The sequence below is a fragment of the Triturus cristatus genome, chromosome 12 (assembly GCF_964204655.1).
Source record: "Triturus cristatus chromosome 12, aTriCri1.1, whole genome shotgun sequence".
Classification (NCBI taxonomy): domain Eukaryota; kingdom Metazoa; phylum Chordata; class Amphibia; order Caudata; family Salamandridae; genus Triturus; species Triturus cristatus.
In genome coordinates, this window is record NC_140595.1 from 303,083,375 (window position 1) to 303,107,091 (window position 23,717).

The window sequence follows — 23,717 nt, forward strand, 5'->3', positions numbered from 1 at the left end:
TCGCCATAATAATACTGGTATAATATTTCTAACCACCCCTCCGTATGTTTATTTTTCCAGTGGCAGGCTTTGAGTACGAGTTGTTCGGTTGCCTCAGTTTGTGTACTTTTTTTTTGTATTGGCCAGGAGTGTCGCATAAGGGCAGTCTGCTGGGGGAAGGTCCAATTTTTGTATAGGAGTTGCGTCTTAATGTTTCATTCTGACCTTTCGACTGACAGATTCAACGACTCTCCAATCTCAAGGCTGGGTTAGGTGATTTTAAAGCCTTTGGGCCTTCCATCCACAAAGTCCTGTGTGTCCCTTGTGTGGAGTTACCATGGGGGGGTGGGAATTAACCGTGGGTGTTGGAGCGTAACGGTCTGCTGTATTGGACTTGAGAAATTCCCTTCCGGGGGCTGTGAGGTGGACTTGTAGGGTCCATTTCTTCTCAAAACCTCATCGCCGTCTCTTTGGTGCTTGTGGCTCGGAGGATTAGTTAAAGCAGATCTCTGGTTGGTGTTAGCTCAGTAGGTGGGATTTAAAAGGGGATACTGTGAGATGGGCCCCCTAGTCTTAACAGTATGGCTAGGTCAGCTTCTATTTTAGTTAATCTGTCATTAAGCGGTTGCAGCAATTGGGCCATCATCTGTTCGATTCTATGGAATATCGCTTCATTGTCAAGTGGGGTTACCGCCGTGGGGCCCATTTGTCCATGTGTGGATTAGTCGACTCCCCCCCCCCCCCCCCCCCCCCCCCCTCCTCCTTTTTAGGTCTCGCCTGACCCAGCGCATGCGCTGGTCTGGCAAGACATTTTGTGAGGCCTCCAGAAAGTGCTACCAGGGCAGCCTAGAGCTACAGTGCATGTGCGTGGGCGCGCGCGTCGTGCTTTACCGCGATTACTTTCACTTTCGTGGCCGCTTTGATGTTCTCTGTGAGGCTTCAATAGATTGCAGCAGTTAAAACAAGCATTGGCATAGCCAATAGGTCTCGCTTTTGGGACCTTATAAGTGTTTAGTTATGCAAATGTTGCATGGCTAAACACTTATAAGGTCCCAAAGGCGAGACCTATTGGCTATGCCAATGCTTGTTTCTTTTTAGTGGGAGGCTCCGTGGGGAGTTAGTGACCCTACCAGATGGAATTATGTTGATCAAGCGTTTGGGTCTAGTACTAGTTGTTTCTGCAAGTAGGGTGGTCAGTAGCAGCTACAGGTTGGATCCCATGATTCGGGGAGATCGTAGGTTTAGTTAATGGTCCGATCTTCCCTATGGAAATCCTACGTTCGGTAATTTCAATCTCCTTTTCTAGAGCATTTTATGCCTTTAAAAGAAAAGAATCCAAAGTGTCAGTGGGCTCACCTCAGTGTACCACAGGATTAGCTTTCTGTTTCCACATTCTTGAGAGTGGCACTGATGTGATTGTCCCGGTGAAGGGCCTGAGTTAAAGGGGGGTCCAGCCCAGGCTCTTCCGGGCTCGGGCGTGGACGGGCTCGCTCCTTGACCTGGGCTTTGCGGGGCAATGTCGTGCTTAAATGTGCATCAGTTGCGTGGAGGAGTATGGGACTTGTGGTCTCCCCCCAGCGGTGCTGCAGGTATTCTACTGCTGGCACAGCTCCCTCGGCTGCTGGAAACTGGCAGGCGGCTACCCTGACCGCAGGGCAGCGTTGCCCTTAAATGCACGTCAGGCGGGTAGAGGAGTATAGGAGTTGTGGTCCTGTCCGTTCCCCCCCCCCCCCCATTCCCCCCCAGCGGTGCGGCAGGTATCCTACTGCTGGCACGGCTCCAGGAAACCGTTCAATTCTGTATTTCAATATACGGACAAATAGGGAAATAGAAAGCATTGTGTAATCCAAATAGGAGACACACTTCTCAGACGCCTGTGTGCAAGAAGGAGGGATGTAATCTGCACAACAAGATACTCTTTTTGTACTCAAAGATGTTGAGTTAGCTGGGAGGCAAAAGGTATCAGTTTTCCTGCAACGTCTTAGTCTGGTATTTGTGAGAAATTATGCAGTATTTCAATTTCCATATGCAAAAATATGCAATATTCATGAGAAAAACCTACATTGTTTCTAATCCCCTTTCTCTTGGTCTTTGTGTTCTATGCTAATTAATTTATTTTTTAAGTATGCAGTGTATCTGCAAAAGTACAGCTAGTTGTTTCAGAACAATAACCTCAACAAAAGATGCTTCAATATTGACTTGAAAGAGTTGTGCTCTCTTGAGAAAGGAGCTTTGTTTATTGTTTTTCTTGCTCAAATGTTAATTGAAATAGAGAATTACAATGGAACGCAAAGAAGGTAAGAATAGAAATGAGGAATGGAATAGAGGGTTTGGACTTAAGTATATATTTTTGTTGTGAACATTGCAGTAATTATGTGTATAGAACTAAAATGTGTGCAATTGTTTTAATAAAACAGCACGCTCAACTAAAAACTGTTCTGACTTGTTTAGATCTATAAGGGTAGGAGCTGTATCTGATCTTTAGGCTATCTTGATGATATGAATGTAATCGGAATTAATTTAAAAGATCTACATATTGGTAATCTTGAAAATTGTGTTTTTCCCCCTCTTTATACATTAGACACCTATGTGTGTTTATGTATGTATGTATGTGTATATATGTGTATGTATGTGTATAGATTAACCCCTTGTGTGCCCATGACGAGCTGGACTCGTGATGGGCCGCGGTTGCGCTGTGCCCATGACGAGTCCAGCTCGTCATGAACCCCGCCCGCTAATGCAACGGCCGGCACAGGGCGGGGAAAGGGCGTGGCACACAAGGGGTTAAAAAAAAAAATATATATATATATATATATATATATATATATCGCACAGCGCCGCTTCTTGCACTTCCCTTCCTCCGGGAAAAACGGACGGCGAGACCACAACTTCGTGCTGCAATTTTTAAATTTTATTCAGCCACCTTGTCCATCATGACGCGTTTCGGCCTCTCGGCCTTGTTCACATAACGCGCTACGGAGTTACCATATTGTTTTTAAAGTGACAGTGTAACCACACGTGATGTCATATTATCATAGACATAAACAACATACTTTGAGTGCAATTTTGCATTATCAATGTGCAACATACTGCCATAAATAAGAATCTAACTTATTTAAAAACAGATTTAAATAACAAACTTAATTTAATAGAATAATTTAGGTAAATTATCAACTATATTATACTAAAGAAATCCTTTTCTAAAAGCAATTCTATTTCATATATAGAACATATTAAGCAATCTTCACGACTGTTGGCCTCCATTGACTGTATATGTAAATATATTTTTTATGTGCAAACATGGCATATAATTTCTTAACCCGTTATATGTCCTATTTTTAGGATTAATATCCTTTCAAGCTTTTTCACAGGTTTTATTATGGTTTCTTTGCCTTTTATTGCTCTGTTGGGACTCTTGTATTTATTCAACCATCAACTTTGGAATGTTTAACTAACCATCCCTCATTTGTTGCACTCAAATAGACCAGCATATTGAATCTATTGTGTTGAACATTGCTTTGTAAATTTCTTTAACATTCTTGTTAAGGATGTGCACAGTGATACTAATTACTATTTTCACAGCGTATTTGCATGTCTCTAGATGCTGAACGTCCTACAATAAAGTGCAAGTGCTAAAAATAAATAGTGCTACCAATAATTATAATATTTATAAAAATTGTGTGCTGTTAAAATATATGCTTTACTGTGTATATATATAAACATATTTTTTTAAGGTTTTGTAAACGATAATCCAAATTGAATAACTCTTGTGTTTCTTCATTTCTGCTTTAGGTCTTCTGACATTTATAAATTGTGCATATGTTAAATGGGGAACAAGGGTGCAGGATATATTTACATATGCCAAAGTCATTGCACTTATTGCCATCATTATAACTGGAATTGTAAAACTCTGTCAGGGTGAGTTTATCCATTATGTCCTTTTTTTTAAATGTTCTGTGTTTGTTTGATTAAAAGTAAACTAATTCATAGTCATTCACTACAGTGGTATTTAAAATGCAAGCATATTTGAGATACTTTGTGCAATGTTATGACAATCTTAGGAAAAACCAAACCACAATGCTAGCGGTAGCCCTCTAGAGCAGCACCAGATTTAAAAATAACTCAGTGTAATCGTTGGTGATATAATCCTTTCACCATAAGTGTGCAATTTTGGTTGACACCCGCCAGCACAATGCCGTTCCAGTAACTGGAAAATACACGTACAAAAACAACACCAAATGCACCACTTAAACAATGTAATTCAAATAAGTCCAAATCCTTAAGGTATTTTTCTTTTTTCAAAAAAAGGTCTTCTTTATTATGCAGTGAATATTGCAATTAAAAAACAACTTTCCAACACAGCCAAAGCAGCCGACGCGTTTCGTCCACCTCTGGACTTCTTCAGGGCTGCAACAAATTTATACAAAAGCGCATTGTAAGTGTTCAACATAAGGACTAAGCACAAACACATATAACATAACAATAAAAGATATTCTGGACATGTATAGACGCATATTTGATACCAGAGAATACAAAACAAGTTCAAATGCAATTGTATCATGTCAACTTTAACAATTAAAAAGCAACCTGTGATATTGCAAGGAGAAAACGTGTGTACATAAAATCACAGTTGCTAAATGTAACAATATTGATGTGACAAATTGAATGATGACTAAGCCAATGAGTGTATAAACCGAATATTTGAACACTCCTCTCAAAATGTCACAAACGGCCTTAAAAGGCTAATTCTATCGATAGGGAAAATGAAAAAAGAGAAAGGTAAAGGGTGGTGGACCACCAAATAATAAAAAATAAAAAAGTAAATATAATCGTAAGAAACATTAATATATAAGAAGTATCACCTAGTATGGACAATGTTAGGGAGTCCAGGTCTAGGTCTAACTGGAATGGGGGGAGAAAAACATATAGAGACATGGTGACTAAAGGGGAAAGAGAGGAAGTATACACACCAAGGAAACTTGTGAGGGATTAACACCGTCTTCGGGTTCTAAATTTCTTGTTTCAGCTCCCTCATTGTTTCAGTTATCAGAATTGATGGAGACAGAGGTTAATGTTTCTAAAAGAAAAAGGCGACATGTAGGGTCCACTGGTATATCAAGGACCTAAACGAAGGAGGGATCAAGTCTAGGATCATAAAAAATAATGATTTACTCACTTATTGTCGAATAAAAGACTGATTAATCGGAATGACGAAGTTGTCTGTTGATTGGCCCAAATGAGGCTTGACAAAAGTAGTGGTGGTCAGTACCGGTATCCATCCAATTGTGAAGGCAGCTATAACATGGTCAGAGATACCTATAGTGAAGGACACATGTAAATAAAAGTATCCCATCAATAATCAAATATCGAAAATCAACTGATGGTCCTTAATGAGGAAGAAGACAGGGTAAGGTGACCTTTTATTTTAAGGCGATCGGATACCTTCTAACCAAAAGGTAACAACAGGTAAGAATTGTTGAAAGTGCTATAACGATCAAAGCAGCGATTGCATACCTTATATCCAAAATGTAACAACAGGTCAGATTTGTTAAAAGTGTATTGGCGACCAAAACAGCGAGTGCAGCAACCCATAACTATCTAAGTTGTGGATATAACCAAGGTGATATCTAAATAGAAAAAGCCATGTATAAGCTAACAAGGTGGGCATCCCTGTGTAGTTCAGTCACAGAGCGCTCTGAAACCAGGTGCAATTAATTCAACCTGTTATACATACTATTTAAACAGGACCTTTCCATCACAGGTCCTGTTGCCGCTTTGACAGGAATGGTGTATTTGACCTTTTCGCCGAGATACGGAATCGGGTAAGCGCTAGCACACGTTCCCGCCCTTGCATTAGAGGCTTTGTGGCTTTCGTTCTTGTGACTGAACTACACAGGGATGCCCACCTTGTTAGCTTATAGATGGCTTTTTCTATTTAGATATCACCTTGGTTATATCCACAACTTAGATAGTTATGGGTTGCTGCACTCGCTGTTTTGATCGCCAATACACTTTTAACAAATCTGACCTGTTGTTACATTTTGGATATAAGGTATGCAATCGCTGCTTTGATCGTTATAGCACTTTCAACAATTCTTACCTGTTGTTACCTTTTGGTTAGAAGGTATCCGATCGCCTTAAAATAAGAGGTCACCTTACCCTGTCTTCTTCCTCATTAAGGACCATCAGTTGATTTTCGATATTTGATTATTGATGGGATACTTTTATTTACATGTGTCCTTCACTATAGGTATCTCTGACCATGTTATAGCTGCCTTCACAATTGGATGGATACCGGTACTGACCACCACTACTTTTGTCAAGCCTCATTTGGGCCAATCAACAGACAACTTCGTCATTCAGATTAATCAGTCTTTTATTCGACAATAAGTGAGTAAATCATTATTTTTTTATGATCCTAGACTTGATCCCTCCTTCGTTTAGGCCCTTGATATACCAGTGGACCCTACATGTCGCCTTTTTCTTTTAGAAACATTAACCTCTGTCTCCATCAATTCTGATAACTGAAACAATGAGGGAGCTGAAACAAGAAATTTAGAACCCGAAGACGGTGTTAATCCCTCACAAGTTTCCTTGGTGTGTATACTTCCTCTCTTTCCCCTTTAGTCACTATGTCTCTATATGTTTTTCTCCCCCCATTCCAGTTAGACCTAGACCTGGACTCCCTAACATTGTCCATACTAGGTGATACTTATTATATATTAATGTTTCTTACGATTATATTTACTTTTTTATTTTTTATTATTTGGTGGTCCACCACCCTTTACCTTTCTCTTTTTTCATTTTCCCTATCGATAGAATTAGCCTTTTAAGGCCGTTTTTGTGACATTTTGAGAGGAGTGTTCAAATATTCGGTTTATACACTCATTGGCTTAGTCATCATTCAATTTGTCACATCAATATTGTTACATTTAGCAACTGTGATTTTATGTACACACGTTTTCTCCTTGCAATATCACAGGTTGCTTTTTAATTGTTAAAGTTGACATGATACAATTGCATTTGAACTTGTTTTGTATTCTCTGGTTTCAAATATGCGTCTATACATGTCCAGAATATCTTTTATTGTTATGTTATATGTGTTTGTGCTTAGTCCTTATGTTGAACACTTACAATGCGCTTTTGTATAAATTTGTTGCAGCCCTGAAGAAGTCCAGAGGTGGACGAAACGCGTCGGCTGCTTTGGCTGTGTTGGAAAATTGTTTTTTAATTGCAATATTCACTGCATAATAAAGAAGACCTTTTTTTGAAAAAAGAAAAATACCTTAAGGATTTGGACTTATTTGAATTACATTGTTTAAGTGGTGCATTTGGTGTTGTTTTTGTTATGACAATCTTATTACACAATTTTTTTGGGGGGGGTTTAAGCTTCACGTAGGCGCTGGTCAGCCAGGTCTGGATGATATCCAGGCAGCGTTTAAGGCATTAGATGTGTGATGCAGGGGAGACTTAAGTAGAGTTGTGTAGCATCAACATTTTGGTGAGTCTTGATGCTGTTACCTGTGAGTAGGTCACCAAGCGGCTCCATATAAATGTTAACAATAACAAGGAACAGTATGGAACCCTGGTAAACTCCACAGATGATATGGATCTTTTGGTATCTGGAGGAGCCAATGTGAACAAACTGGTGTCAGTTGTAAATGTATGAGTAGAGCTATAGAAGGAAATTGCTGGTGAATCCCAATCCGGACTCCAGGTTCGTACGAGGGTGGGATGGTTGATTGTGTCAAAAGCAGCTGAGAGATCCAGCAATATCAGGAGGCAAGTTTCATCTTCATCTATGGTCAGAAGGGCAATATTTGTGATGTGTGAGGAAACAATGTCCGGGCTGCAGCATGAGCTAAAGCCAGACTGGTAGTGATGCCGGAGATGGTTAGCATTATGATCTTCGAGTTGAACAAGGACAGCTTTTTTGAATGATCTTGCGGTGAATGGTTGATGAGTGAATGGCCTGTAGTTGGTGTAGTCAACCAGGTTTATTGTAGGTTTCTTTAGGAGTGGGAGGATCTTGCATGTGTTGAGTTTCTGGGATAATGCCTTGAGTGAGGGAGGCTTTGACAATGGTGAGTAAGGTTGAGAGAAAGACCCCTTGGAGAGCTTTGATGAAGGGCAGGAAAAAGACCTCTTCAAAAGAAGTGACTTTGAGTGAGTTGCGAATGTCAGCTAGATCTGTGAGGCAAAGGGCTTTGAATGATGACCATTGCGTGACTCTATAGCCAGACATGAAGCAGGCTTGGTGTTATTGATGTGCTCTTGGATCTTCTGCATTTTTCAATGAATGAAGAGGTTGACGACATAGCATTTTTCTGTGGAGCGAAGAATAAGCAAGTGTGGCAGGGGATTGAGTCTTCAAAAGTGTTGCTTCTCTTTGTGGCTTTGTTGATGGGGTTGATATAATACTTTGGCTGATGTGGTGATCTGCCAACATATTGCACAGAGCGACTTCAGTATTGTGAGGTCATCTGGAGATTTGTTTTTCTTTCCTGTCTGTGGATGGATGATTTGTCAACAAGGTCTCTAAAGTACCAGGGTGCTGAAGGTTCTAGCTTGCACTTGTGTATTTTAATTTTGGCGTGATGTTCACATAGTTTTCTCCAAAAAACTGTTAACTTCTTTGTTTTTTAACAAAAGTGTTGGCGTCAGACATGTAGTTGCCTAAGAGATGGGTTAAAACATTAGCTTGTCTATGGAGAATCTGAAGGTTTGGCCTTTTCTTTTGGGGTGACCTTGGTTTGTTGGTAGGACACTTAGCAGGCAGTTATGAATGATCAAGTGACTGGTCCTGTCCAGAGGTATGGATAGTTTGCTTTGGATTGTTGGGAAGACAGGGTTGAGGTCTTTGGAGTGCATTGGTTGTGTAGAATGATGTGCTATGCTGAGCATCTCGAAGAGATTGAGGAGGTTTATTTTTCTTTTTTTTTCAAGCCTATGTTGTCTGGGAGGGTGAAGCCGGCCTGGAGAGTGGTGTGGGCATGTTGGATGGATAAGGTGGCGAGGAGATCTGGGGATTCATCAATTCAGTTTTTGTTCTGCTCATATGGCTTTTAGAGGAGATGGAAAGTGGCAGTCTGAGATGCAGTGAGTGCGCACTGGTGTGTCAGCAGCTGCATGGTGTTGTTTGCTTGCCTAGGGTTCAGGATCAGGAGGATGTATGGATGACAGCAAAGCCTTCTCTCACGGTCTACAAAATGAATGCTATAGCCTGTGGAAAGGAGAACATCTAGGATGTTCGAAGATATGGGGGTGAAGCATATTTTTGCAATAGTCAAGCTTGTGATAGAAGATGAGGTCTGCAAACCCTGGGACATGGAGTACTGCAGAGCCAGTGCTAATGAGCATGTGTTAGAATATGTGTTCCGGTGTTTGAGTGTGTGAAGCATTGGGATGTATATGAGGTTGAGTCTTTGTGATATGTAGTGCAAATGCTCTGAGGCTGTCTGGGTCATCTAGGTTTGGGTGTAATTATGGGGATTGGAAGTATTAGAGGGTGGGTGATGCACTTGATTAGAATTTTCCTTGTAAGGTTCAGCAGAACAGGGATTCTGGCTCATGCCTATTGGCACCAGCAGGTCCAAACAATTAATGCCTTTATCTGATAGAGACATCTAGCCGCAGATTCCTTAACTAAGAATATCCCCAGGCGTCAGACTGGATCCGGAAAATCTTTTTCTTCCGCAATACCTCTGCATGCCAGGAGGAAGCGCCGCTCGGCTCCGTCCTGACGTCATCCACGGAAGTGACATCAATGGAGCCATATAAGCCCCTCCCGGCGTGCTGACGTCAGTTTTCTTCTTTTCCGCGTCCTAACGCGGATCCGGGAAAATAATACTGCGGGCCTGTTTTTGTTACTTACAGGCCTTTTCGACGCCCTTTTTTCGCGTGCAGGAACAGTGTGTTCGATGCCCCTTGCAGGCATCAAACCCTGCTGGTCCTGTTCGCAACAGATATCTGAAAGAGACACGTTAGTGATAGATTCCTTACCTTAGAATATTCCCCAGGCGTCAGTCTGGATCCGGAAAGATCTCTGCTTAGCAGTACCCCTGCGCGCCAGTAGGTGGCGCCGTGCGGCTCCGCGCCCGTCACCCGCGCCATGCGCACCAGGATGACGTCACGGAGGCTACTTAGACGCCACCCATGCGCGCTGACGTCAGTTTTCTTTTTTCCCTGCCGAAAGCGCAGGCCCGTATTGAGCACGTACCTCAGTCATTTTTTGACCATTTTTTTTACTTATTTGTCTCCTTCTCCTGTCTCCTGGTGCACGTAAGGATGCCCGGCTTTAAGTCCTGCGGGTCTTGCCACCGTAATATGTCGGTGGCGGACCCCCATGATGTCTGCCTCTACTGCCTGGAGAACGACCGCGACTCCCGGGATTGTCGGGACTGCCGTGCCATAGCCCCGAAGGCATTGCGGGAGCGGCGCCGGAAGTTGCTGGAGGTCCGGCACTCCTCTCACCGCCACTCCGGGTCTAGGGGCCGTTCGCGGGACCGCAGCCGTCGCTCCTTGGACTCTAAGTCTTCACCTTCAGATTCCGGTAAGCGATGCCACAAGAAGAAGTCGAAGAATCGTGTTCGCTCTCCGACGTCCCCCCGTCGCTCCCCGGAGGCGGACGTGGGTGACAGGGGCTCCGCCCCTGCGGCTCCTCTGCTATACCCGGGTCCGTCGGCGACTCCTGAACAGCGGCAAGAGTTTCTTGCTGCCTTGGGCCGCCTGTTTAGACCTTGGGCTCCCGCCGGTGCGCCTGCGGGCCCCACGGCCCCGTGTCCAGATCCTGTTGACCCGGCGGCACTGCCTCCGGCGCCAGCCCCGGAGCCACTTGATCCAGCACCCGTGGCTCCGGCGCCACAAGGTGCAACGCCGCTGGCTCCGGCGCTGCTCTTGGCTCCGGCCCCAGCGCCGCCCCTGGCTCCGCCACAGGTGCCGCACTGGGTGCCGTTTATCCCACCTCTGCCTCGGTTTTTGGACCATTTCGTTCCGACCTGGCCCCCTCTCCGGCTCCGGTCCTGCCGCCGTGACCGGCTCCTTCTACCCCGGAGCCGGATGAGGACTAGGACGGCTCCGAGGACCCCCTTGCGCGGCAGTGTGACTCCGAGCAGGATTGGATGGATGACCTTCAAGATGCGGGTGAACTTGTTGTGTCTTCTGACCCGGGGTTTACCACGCCTCCGCCTACTATGGAGGAGGGCGCTTCCTGCACTATGGTGCTGCGTCGAGCCGTGGAGACTCTCGACCTCCCTACGGTGCCCCTTAAGACCAACCTCCTTACGGAGGTGCTCCAGATGGCATCCACGTCTTCGGAGCCACTGCTCCCTTTCAATGAGGCCCTTACCAAAGTCCTCATGGGTACTTGGTTGCGGCCCGGCCTCGGGGGCGCCGGTGGATAAGAACGTCGCAATGCGTCATCGCCCGGCGATTGGTGATCCCACCTTCTTGACCACTCACCCTACGCCTGAGAGCCTGGTCATTCAGGCCTCGACATCGCAGAGTGCCTTTCCCTCGGCTCCGCCGGATAAGGACTCTAAGAGGCTGGACCAATATGGTAAGAGGTTGTTCTCCGCCAGTTTGGGGTTGAGGTCGGTTAATACCGCCTGCTTATTGGGCCATTACTCCCACGCAGTGTGGGATTCGGTGGTGGAGATTCTGCCTCAGTGCTCTGAGTAGGTCCAGGCCGTCCTTTCCCAAGCAATTACGGAGGGCAAGGATGCAGCGAAGTTTGCCATCAGGTGTGGTTAAGACACCGCTGATTCGTTGGGCAGGGCGATTTCCACGACGTTGGCGTTGCGGCGCCACGCCTGGTTGCATTCCACTGGCTTCTCACCCGATGTCCAGCGCTCGCTCATGGAAATGCCCTTCGATGGCTCCCGATAAGGCTGACAATGCCCTGGAGCGCTTTAAAGACTCTCGTGCCACGGCCAAGTCTTTGGGTCTTTCCTCGATGAACCCTGCCACAGCGGCGTTTCGTACCTTTCCTGGCCAGGGCAGGGGTACCCAGACGCGCTCTTCCAGCAAGCCTGTGCAGAACCAGCCTCAGCGAGGCCGCGGACGTGGGTTCTGCAGGGGCGGGTCTGGTAACCAGCGTGCGGGGTAGTCCACTTCCACCCCCGCTGCTTCCTCCTCGAAACCTTCCTAATCCGAGCGTCAAGGGGCACCCCACGCCAGTGGGTGGCAGGGTTCACCTCCACCTCCCCCACTGGAGCGAGATTACGTCGGACAAGTGGGTGCTGCAGATAATCTACCAAGGTTACTCGCTCCCCTTTCTGTCCTCCCCTCCCGCCATGTCAACTCGGTACCACCACATGTCGGGGGATCATTTGGCTCTTCTTCATCAGGAAGTCACAGCCCTCCTGGCCAAGGGGGCCATCAAGTACGTTCCCGATCAGGAAGTAGTGAGTGGTTGCTATTCCCACTACTTTCTGGTCCCCAAGAAGGACAAGGGGTCCTGTGCTCCATCTTGAACTTCCAGAACGTCAATCGCTTCCTCCGGAAGGAGAAGTTCAAGATGCTGACTCTGGCTCAGGTCCTGTCTGCCCTGGACCCTGGATGGTGGTGTTGGACTTGCAGGACGCTTATTTTCACATTCCCGTCCTGCCGGCCCACCGGCGTTACCTGCGGTTCACTGTAGGTCAGGAGCATTTTCAGTTTGCCGTGCTCCCCTTCGGCCTTACCAGTGCCCCTCGGGTGTTCACTAAGGTGATGGCGGTGGTCGCAGCTCATCTGCGTAGGTCAGGGGTGTCAGTCTTCCCCTACCTCGACGACTGGCTGTTGAAGGCGGGTTCGCCCCAGGCAGTTGTCTCCCACCTCCAGACTACGGCCGACCTCCTGCATCTGCTGGGGTTCTCCATCAATGTGCCGAAGTCGCACCAGAGTCCCTCTCAGAAGCTCCCTTTCATAGGAGCGGTTCTGGATTCAACGCTGTTTCGGGTTTATCCTCCCGAACAGCGAGTCCGGGATATTCAGACAATGGTTCCGCTCTTTCAGCCTCTTTCCTGGTTTCAGTCAGGATGACCCTCCGGCTTCTGGGCCTGATGGCCTCCTGCATCCTACTGGTACCGCATGCCAGATGGCATATGCGGGCTCTGCAGTGGGACCTGAAGCTCCAGTGGGCGCAGCATCAGGGCAACCTGTTCGATCATGTCCAGATCTCGGAGGGCGCTGCACGGCAATTGCAGTGGTGGCTCGCGAATCGCGATTGGGTCAATGGCAGATCCCTCTCCCTTCCCCAACCGGAGCACACAGTAGTGAAGGATGCGTCCTTCCTGGGATGGGGAGGCCACATGAGAGAGGCGGAGATCAGAGGCCTCTGGTCTCCGGCGGAGTCTCGGCTCCATATCAACCTTCTGGAGCTGCGGGCGATCCGGCTTGCACTGAAGGCATTCCTTCCCTCTGTCCGGGGAAGTGTAGTGCAGGTGTTCACGGACAACAGGGGAAGTGTAGTGCAGGTGTTCACGGACAACACCACCGCCATGTGGTATTGCAACAAACAGGGCGGGGTGGGGTCGTGGCCCCTATGTCAGGAGGCTCTGCGCCTCTGGACGTGGCTGGGATATCAAGGCATTTCCTTAGTGGTTCAACACCTGGCAGGTTCTCTGAACGCCAGGGCGGACGAACTCAGCCGCCGGTGCATGGTGGATCACGAGTGGCGTCTGAACTTTGACGTGGCGCAAGGTCTCTTTCTGCGATGGGGAGAGCCTTGGTTAGATCTATTCGCCACTGAAGAGAACGCGCAATGTCCTCAGTTCTGCGCGTTGGAATTTCCAAGGCGGCACTTGCTCGGAGATGCTTTTCGTCTTGAGTGGAGCTGCGGTCTGTTGTATGCCTTTCCGCCTATACCACTTCTGCCCAGAGTGAAGAAGATCAAGCGCGACCGGGCCCAAGTTATTCTTGGTGCTCCGGACTGGGCTCGAAGAGTATGGTATCCCGAGCTACTCAGTATGAGCATCGATCCCCCGATCCGGCTACCTCTTCGAGAGGATCTTCTGTCGCAGCAGCAGGGGACGGTCCTCCACCCGAACCTGTCCAGCCTCCACCTCCATGTTTGGAGATTGAGCGGCGACAGTTGACACCTTTCGATCTTCCTCCCGAAGTCTGTGATGTCATCCTGGCGGCCAGGCAGCCCTCCACTAAAACGGTGTATGCCTGTCAGTGGAACAGATTTTTGGCATGGTGTGCAGCTAAGACTGTGGATCCCCTTTCTGCCCCTCTTTCTGAGGTTCTTCCGTTTCTTCTCTCTTTGGCCCAGCAGGGCTCTGCTCTGGGCACTCTTAAAGGTTATCTTTCGGCCTTTCTACAGCTTCCAGATCAGCCTTCTCTTTTTAAGTCCCTGGTTGTTAACCATTTTCTATAGGGCATTACGCATACGTTCCCACCTGTGCCCTTCATAATGCCTCAGTGGGACTTGAATCTTGTCTTGACTTTTCTGATGTGCACTCCCTTTGAGCCCCTTCATAACTGTCCCTTACGTCTTCTTACTCTCAAGACGGCTTTCCTGGTAGCTATCACCCCTGCCAGGAGAGTGAGTTGAGCTCCAGTCTTTCTTCCAAACCTCCTTTCCTTTCTGTTCATCCGTGAAGATGGTTCTAAGGACACGTCCTTCTTTCTTGCCAAAGGTTGTCACGCCCTTCCACATCGGGCAGACCATCACTTTGCCCACCTTTTTTCCGCATCCTTCAAGGGAAGAGGAGCGGCTCCACTGTCTGGACCCAAAACGTGCGCTCGCATTCTATCTGCAGCGTACACAGCAGTTCCGGGTGGATGATCAGCTCTTTGTTGGCTACGCGGGCGCCAAAAGAAGTCGGGCGGTGCAAAATCTCCCGGTAGGTCGTTCTGTGCATCAAAGCCTGTTACTCCTTGGGCAAGAAGGAGCCTCCTGTGAGACTGCGTGCCCATTCGACCAGGGCAACTGCAGCCACTACTGCCTTGGGATGCGGTGTCCCCTTGCAGGATATTTGTCAGGCAGCTACGTGGACCTCGCTGCACACGTTTACCAAGCACTACTGCCTTGACAGTCAGGTCCGAAGAGACGGCTTTTTTGGTCGTTCTGTGCTCCTTGACTTTCTGGTGTAATCCCGTTCGCAGACCCACCACCAGGGTTGATATTGCTGGGGTATCTATTCTAAGGTAAGGAATCTATCACTAACGTGTCTTTTTCAGATGCACAAGTTACTACTAGTGTAACGATATATCTGTAAGAGACATTAGTCAGTGATAGATTCCTTACCACCCCACCCATCCTCCCCGTTCTGCGAACCGATTCATAGGGTTAAGGTCATCCCCTTTTAGGGCTCCAGTGTTGTGCACCAAATGTCAGTTTCTCGCATGACTCTGCGTTTCGGCGCGGAAAGTTGTGTACAGAACTGACGTCAGCGCGCATGGGTGGCGCCTAAGTAGCCTCCGTGACGTCATCCCAGTGCGCACGATGCCGGTGACGGGCGCGGAACTGCACGGCGCCACCTACTGGCGCGCAGGGGTACTGCTAAGCAGAAAACCTTCCGGATCCAGACTGACGCCTGGGGAATATTCTAAGGTAAGGAATCTATCACTAACTAATGTCTCTTACAGATATATCGTTACACAAGTAGTAGCTTGTGCGTCAGCGACGGACCCTCACGACATCTGTATGTGGTGCTTGGGAGAGGACCATGACTCCGCATGAAGCTGCTGTCTGCCCGGATGTCTTAAACGGACCCCTTGCGGCGCAGGTCTCCTTCTCTGGCGGGGCCGTCCACGTGGCTTACCTCAGGTAAGCATTGCCCCCCCCCCTAACCCCCCCCCCCCCCTGGCGCGCCTCCGGGCCCCACAGGAGGGGTAGGGACTCAGGTTAGGACACCGTCGGCGGGTTTACCCTTGGCTCCAACCGAGTGCCCTGACTCTGATACCAGAGTCGCTGCAACGTCGGGACACGGCCCGGAGGGGCATCCCACGACGTCTGGCCCTTCCATAGCGCTGTTGCACAGCCTTCAGAGGCTCACTGTGGCATCGCTGGAAGTGGCTTTGCGGGGGGCATGACACCACTTTGGCGTTCTCTCTCCCGCAGCTTTCCACCTCGGGGAATGTTGAGTCGCCGCCGGTCCAACTCCGAGCGGTCGAGGCCTTTTCGGAGGTCGCCAACGCCGGCTCGACTCGGACGGTCGGCACCTTTTCGGAGGTCGCCGACGCCGGCTCGACTCCAAGGGTCGAGGCCTCTTCGGAGGTCGCCGGCTCGACTCTAGGAGTCAAAGCCTCTTAGGAGGTCGCCGTCGCCGGCTCAACTCTAGGAGTCGAAGCCTCTTTGGAGGTGGCTGGCTCGACTCGGGCGGTCGAGGCCTCTTCGGAGGTCGTCTACGCTTGCTCCACTCCGCCAGTCGGGACCTTTTCAGAGGTCTGACGCCGGCTCGACGTCGCCTCGACGCCGATACCGTCTTCAGTTTTTTTTTTTTTTTGAAACCGTTTATTACAGAATCCAAAAAATATACAAAGATGGGCCTACAACCTTCAGGCCGGCCGCTAGCAAACAGGAAGAGCATATAATACAAACAGTAGAACACACGCTGCGGCAGAAGAGAGATCACAGGAGTTGAAAAAAGGCGTTGGCGGCCACACCATCCGGACCCCACACAACGGTTTCATTTTTATATAAATAACGAAAAAACAAGTCCACAAGGCAACCCACAATCGGAAACAGCAGCATGTGCTCCCCTGGGGGGGGACCCTACCGATCCACCAGAATATCAAGGGGGGGGATAGGTCGGGACGGAGACAAAGTGGACTCAATGCCAAGAACCAGGAAGACAAGCAGGCTAAGGGGACGGGGCCGGCGACGGATCAGGCATCAGCGGCGGGGTACAGATTCCCCCGCGGTAGGCGTTCCAGGGGCCCCACACTTTCACCCATTTCCCAGGCTTACCTCTCGCAACATACACCACCTTTTCCCGAAACATACACCAATCCATGTTGTCCTTCCACGCCGCGACAGTCGGTGACCTCTGGGAACCCCACAATTGCGCAATATCACGCTTGGCCACCATATATCCCAGAGTCACCCACCACGTCTGCGGCACGGAGTAGTCGGTTGGCTCCCACACATTCAGGAGACATCTCCTCGCCTCAGGCAGCAGCGGCACATGCGTAACTGCCTGCAAAACCTCATGCACACCACGCCAGAATCGCGCCACCTCCGGGCATTCCCACAAAATATGGAGAAAGGTCCCCGAAGAACCACACCCACGCTTACACAACCCGTCCACAGCATAGCCCATACGCATCAGACTCGGCCCCGTAACATAGACCCTATGTAGTATCTTGAGCTGGACGAAGCGAAGGCGGGCCGGTATGGCCACCTCTTTCGGGGAGGCCACCGCAGACACCCAGTCCTCGTCATCCAGCTCCAATCCATCAGCCCCCCACGCCTCACGAAGGCTAGTCAGCAGTCCCGAGCGATCATTGATGAGTTTTTTGTAAATTAATGAAATCGTGCCGTCCGGTACATGCCCATCTAGCACTCTATCCTCCAGAGGGGAGTACTCCGGGATGGAGGCAACGTCCGGGAATACGGAGCACAACGCATGACGGATCTGCATATATCGAAAGTACTCCCTGTCCTGCAACTGGAATTCCGTCTGCAGCACATCGAACGTTTTGAATCCCCCCCTCGTCCAGAGATCGCCCAACCTGCTGATACCTATCATGTCCCACTTCTCAAAGCCCTTCGAGGTCCACAGGGAGCCCAGCCGCTCAGATGCATACAGTGGCGTTGCCCGGGTCAACCGATCCTTCCACCCCATCGCCAAGTTAGCCGCGTGCCACACTCGTACCATGACCCGCGTGGGGCCCGTCAGACGTGCGTCGAGCGAGCTAGAATAAAGCGCCCGATTATAGTCGCCTCCCGGCAGTAACGTTCTATCCATCTCAAAGGCCGGGTTGAGAGCGGGCCCGTAAAGGCCGTGATTTATCGCAGCCAGCTGGGAGGCCCAGTAGTATCGCTTGATGTCTGGGAGGGCAACCCCCCCGTCGTACCACGGGAGCGCCAGCTTCGCCAGGGCGATACGCGGCCTATCGTCCCAGAACAGGCGGCGCTGCAAACTCTCCACCTCGCGAAAGTAGCGCGCAGGGACAACGTCCATTGTATTCTGTAAAGCGTACAGGAAACGTGGCAGCGACATCATCTTAAACAATGCCGCCCGGCCGAGCGGCGAGAGCGGCAAGCGCCTCCAACGCGCGACGTCATCCTTCAGGCGCTGGAGGGGGGGAAGCAAGTTCTGTTTATATCGGGCCTCCGCGTCCAGGGTAATGAAGATACCCAGGTACCTAAAACCCCGCGGCCGTCTTCAGTTTTTGGTTTTTTTGTGAAAATGTTTTATTGAATATTTAGCATACATCAATATAATTGCAGTAGAATAACGTGCAATCATCGGCATATCTCAGCAATAATCCAAACATATTTACATATGACATTCCGCGATTCACTTGATAATGCCTCCAGTGCCCGCCCGCGTCCCTTGGGTGTAATGCAATGTAGCTAGCCCTGTCTCGCACCTGCGTATTGGTCAGTCGCTATCATTAGATACCTGCACGAGTGGGGGAGGTTCGCAGATGTCACCCCGATAGTGATTCAACTTTCCCCAAATCAGAGTCCATTTCTTAGGGCATTCTCTGTGTTTGTATACCGATTTCTTGGTCACCATTGTGTGGTCCATGCCTAGACACCATTGCCGTGATGTCAGGGGTTGCTCCGAACCCCAATACTGTGCTATATTGCGTTTGGCTAGAGTCATACCTAACGTCACCCAATCACGGTCTGCATGATTCAAGTCTGTGGGCTCCCAGATTTTTTTTTTTTTTTTTAAACTTCTTTTTATTGGCATTTGTTAGTTCTTTCGTTACATATCAGTATTGGATCACAATATCATTAAGCACATGTTTTCAGTCAGGTAGAATCAATCTTGACAGTTATAATTATCTTTACTGCAGTTGTGTGTAAGGTAACAGGTGTTTGCCGAATAAAAGATCAAACCAGGGAGGGGGGAGAAAACTAGGAGCAGTCATGGACTATTAGAGAAGGGTCAGCTAGACTATATCACCGGTGATCCGTAAGGTGACCGGTGGAGCTGCGCATTGGGAACCCCTGGCCGCAGTACGACGAAGCAGGCGGACATACAGCAAAGGCGCAGACCTCGGGGCAGCGGGGATAGGAACCTAATCACTCCAGGGTGGGTGTACAGTATTAGGGGGGAGTGTCCTCCGGGTGGGTGGGCGTTGCGCTCTGCCGCGTGGCAGTAGGGGTGGTCACAGTCGCGTTCCGATCAGTTAGGGGCGGGACTTGTTTAAACTGATGCATCAACAGCGCCCATTCCAGGGAAATCGGGGTTTTACGTGTGCCCTTCGCCTCCTCTTCCCGCAGGGTATCCTCCTCAGCCGCAGACCATTTGAGTACCGCCCCCCTCCATGCCGCCAGCGGGGGACCCGTGGGGGAACGCCAATGCATAGCTATGCATCGTTTAGCCAGGAGGTGTGCTAAGGAGACAAATCGTATGGGCACTTTATGCCGCTTCTTCCGGCCCATTATTCCTAGTGCGCAGTACTCCCAGGTATCTAGGTGGGAGAACCCCGTAAGATCCCGGAGGGTCTCGTGGATAGTCGACCAGTAGGCCCGGATCCCCGGGCACGACCAAAACATATGGAGGAAATCTGCGTCTTGCGCCTGGCAGCGGGGGCAAAGGAAGAGTGTGTCGGGGTAAAAACGCTGGAGGCGCGCTGGGGTCAAATAGGCCCTGTGAAGAATGTGATATTGTATGTTTTTGAAACGAGCATTTCGAGACACTTTTTTGGGGAATTCGAGTGCTCTGTCCCACTCATTGTCGTGAAACGCCCGCCCCACCTATTCCTCCCAAATGGTCCTTAGGGGCGTCAATGATGAGGGTATCAACTCCCGGATGGACTTGTACAACCAGGTTGTGAGGTGGCGACCCCGTCCCATTCGCAGTATCATGTGAAGGACCGGATGCGTGGGAGGCTCCCCTAGCGTGAGATCGTAGTGTGGTCGAAAATGGCTGAGGAGCTGGCGGTGCCGCAGGAATTGTCCCGGGGGGAGATCATGTTCATCAATGAGTTGCTGAAATGGTCGGAGGTGTCCCTCCGCGAAAAGCATTTCTGCCTCGGTGACCTCCCTAGATGTCCACTCTCGAAGCATGGCAGGGGTGAAGAACTGGGTATCTTTGGGCCAGCCCACCAGCGGAAGCAACGGTGAATACGAGGGCCTGTCAGGTGCAAGCCGGTGTATGCGCCGGATGCATCCCCGGGCCACCTCCACTTGGAGTGGGTAAGTCCCCGCCGGGCGGGATCCCGGCACAAGCATACGACATAGTTCCGGTGTCGTTATCCGACCCGTGGCCGTGTATGTTTCGGACGTGTGCCTGCCGGCTGTCCAATAGGAGAGCCATTGGAGCTGCGCCGCTAGGAAATAGGCTTCGAACGAGGGGGCTCCAAGACCGCCTTGTGTCGTGGGCAATTTCAGTTTCGCCAGTGCGATTCTATGTCGTCCCTTGCCCCATATTAAGGATCCTAGTAGGGTATCCAAATCTCTAAAGAAGGAGCGAGGTGGTATCACAGGAAGATTAGTAAAATAATAGAGTAGACGTGGGACCAGAACCATTTTCGCTAGGGCCACGCGGCCAATCGGGGCTAGCGGGAGTTGCCGCCAAAACCCGATGGTGGAACGTATAGAGGCGAGGGCCCTACGATGGTTACCCTCGAAAAGGTCAGAGGGTGAGTGATATAGGCGAATCCCTAGATAACGGGGAGCCTCCGCCGTCCAGTTTAGTCTCTGATCCCCGATCCACACCTCTTGAGGGGCAGAGTCGGGGTGCAGGGGATATACCACAGATTTCTCCCAGTTCACCTTCAAGCCGGAAGCTTCTGCGAACTCGGTCAAGGTGAGCCCGAGGGAGGTTAGGTCCGTAGTGACGTCCCGTATATACAGGAGGAGATCGTCCGCATATAACGAGACACAGTGCGTGGTGTCCGCGAGCGGTATGCCCCAGTCCTGTCCCTCTCTCCGGAGACGGATAGCCAGGGGCTACACAGCCAGCGCAAATAACAGGGGTGAGAGGGGGCAGCCCTGTCTGGTACCCCTGTGTATCGCGAACGCCGAAGAGATACGACGCCCAATGCGAATTCGAGAGGTGAGTTTAGTGTATAGAAGGCGGGTGTAGGCTACCAGCTTGGGGCCGAGTCCCGCACGTCGGAGAACCGAGAACAGGTACTGCCACGTCAGTGTGTCGAAGGCCTTCTCGAGGTCCAAGATCAGGCACGCCGCTCTGGGGAATCGGTCGCCAATCTGGTCCTGGATATGGAACAGACGTCGTATGTTCTGGGAGGTATTCCTGCCCGGTACGAATCCGCATTGGTCAGCGTGTACTAGGGGACACACCACCCGGGAGTATCTTTCTGCCAGTATTTTCCCTAGAATTTTGCAGTCGGCCGTAAGGAGTGTTATGGGTCGGTAAGAAGCTAACAGCTGTGGGTCGCGGTTGGGCTTCGGGAAGGTGACAATTACCGATTCTCTCATGGATCTGGGTAATTCGCCTGCACGTAGTGCCGTGTCCAGTACCGTCGATAGACGGGGGGTCAGTAGGGGAGCGAAGGTGACATAGTATTCTAGCGGGAACCCGTCCAAGCCCGGGGCTTTGTTTCGGGCCAATGTACGTATGGCGTGTGTGATCTCTGAGGTATGGATGGCTGTGTCTAGGTCCGTTTTCTCCGCAGCGGAGATCTGCGGGAGAGGGAGAGGGTCGAGGAAGCGATCGATCGCCCCCTGATTCCATGCTCTGGGGCGGTCATAGACCTCCGAGTAATATTAACGAAATTCTTGCAGAATCTCGTCCTGGGAGTGTACCAAGACGCCGTGTTGCGTGCGTATGGACGTGATGGGTCGAACCTCCGTGTCTTGTTTTGCTAGAAACGCTAGCAGCGAGCCCGTCTTGTCGCGGTCTTTGTGCATCCGAGTCGCATACGTCCGAAAGTTGTATCGCCGCATGTCCGTACACGCTCCCTGATATTCCAATTTAGCATGGGCCAATTGTGTTACCGTTGCCACCGATTGGTCGGTGAGTTTTGTAGCGTTAGCAAGCCGTATCTCAGCTTTCTCGAGGGCCTGTTCCAGGGTACGTTTCACCCCGGCTCGCTGTCGGATGCAGTCTCCCCTGGCCACCACCTTAAAGCTGTCCCACTCGATCAGGGTGGAGGATGCCGACCCCGCGTTTCGGGCGAAGTATTCTCGGATACTACACTCCTGTTCGTGGGTGAAGACCGGATCCGCCAGACAATCGCGCGGGAGGCGCCATGTGGGGACGGGTGGGTGTGGGGGTCTCCATTGAAGACCGAGTACATGTGCATCATGGTCGGATATAACTCTACCCAGGTAATCCGTGTGACGGATCTGAGGGAGCACTGCTGCCGTGCATAAGAACCGGTCCAGCCGGACCCGGAGATTGTGAGGGGCAGAGTAGAAGGAGTACATGCGTGTATGAGGGTAATGTAAGCGCCACGCGTCCGTAAGTGACCAGTGTGCCACCCATGCCTTAAATCTATCGATTTGTCTGTACGCAGGGGAGCGTGGCAGTGGGAGGTAGGAGCGATCTAAGTCGGGATCCAGGATACAATTGTAGTCTCCCCCGAGAATCCAGGGCACGTGTGAATTGGGCCAGGGTTTTCGTAAGTCTGTCCCAAAATTTATCCTGGTCCACATTCGGAGCGTATATACTTCCCAATAGGACGGCCTGTCCGTCAAGTAGTCCCTCCAACAAGACAAACCTACCCTCCCTGTCTACCACCCGCTGGAGTTCCCGGAACGGGGTACCCGGTCTAACCCAGATCAGCGCGCCGCGGGCAAATGATGAGTAGGTTGTAGCGCAAACAAGGCCCCGCCATTTTGCCTGCACCCTGCTTACCTCCGCTGCACAAAAATGGGTTTCTTGCAATAGGAGTATGGATGCTGCTTGGCGCTTCGCATAGGCGTAGATCGCATAGCGCTTGCGGGGGGTGTGAAGGCCGCGCGCATTTTAGCGTGAGTATGTTAACGTCAGTTACTCCCGTCCTCTGTGCCATGGGTGGTATGTCGTGTATGGGGACCTAGGGGGTTCCCTGCGCCGCTGCCTGTATATGAACCAGTGATCCCGGCCTCTGGGGCATTTGGTCGGGCGGATGTATGGTGCCATGACGTGTGGGGTGTGGAAGAACTGGGAAACAAACGGTATGCTGGGGTACGGGAAACAGTCCCAATGCAAAGGACTCAACATCCGAGGGACGATGTGTCCAAACTTCTCCCTGTAACGCCGGGGGAGTGAACCTGTTCTATATGTTGGGGGGTAGCGACCTGAAGCTGAGCGCTTATGTGTCTAGCAGGCATGCAAGAGGATCATTGCGCGGCGCTAGGGATGTGCCAAGCTCGGCCTCTGCAATGGTGGGTGCATATTGGCTATAACTTGTAAGGATACAAAGTAGGCAGTCCATTGTTCTTAAGAGCATCATGGTGAAGAGGGGGACACCTGCCCATCCAACAGTCCCTCTGCCGTTTGAGGGGTGATCCCAGAGGGCACCACGGAGCCCACCCCGGATGCGGTGTCGTCCCTGTCATTTTCACCCTCGGAGGAGAAGATGTGCGGAGGACGATCAATGGAGTCGGTCCGCTGGGTGGATCTGAGGTCTATGACCGCCTGTAATGCTTCCCGTCTCTCCTTCATGATCTG

General features: G+C 50.1%; 1 protein-coding gene across 1 annotated transcript in view; it reads left to right on the top strand.

The window, feature by feature from the left end:
• SLC7A6 (solute carrier family 7 member 6) overlaps positions 1–23,717 on the top strand; it is a 310,477-nt gene that overhangs the window by 92,774 nt on the left and 193,986 nt on the right. Inside the window, exon 3 of the mRNA XM_085637726.1 lies at positions 3,772–3,897. Within this exon, the coding sequence (XP_085493852.1) occupies positions 3,772–3,897 (126 nt within the window). The remainder of the gene's footprint in view (positions 1–3,771; positions 3,898–23,717) is intronic.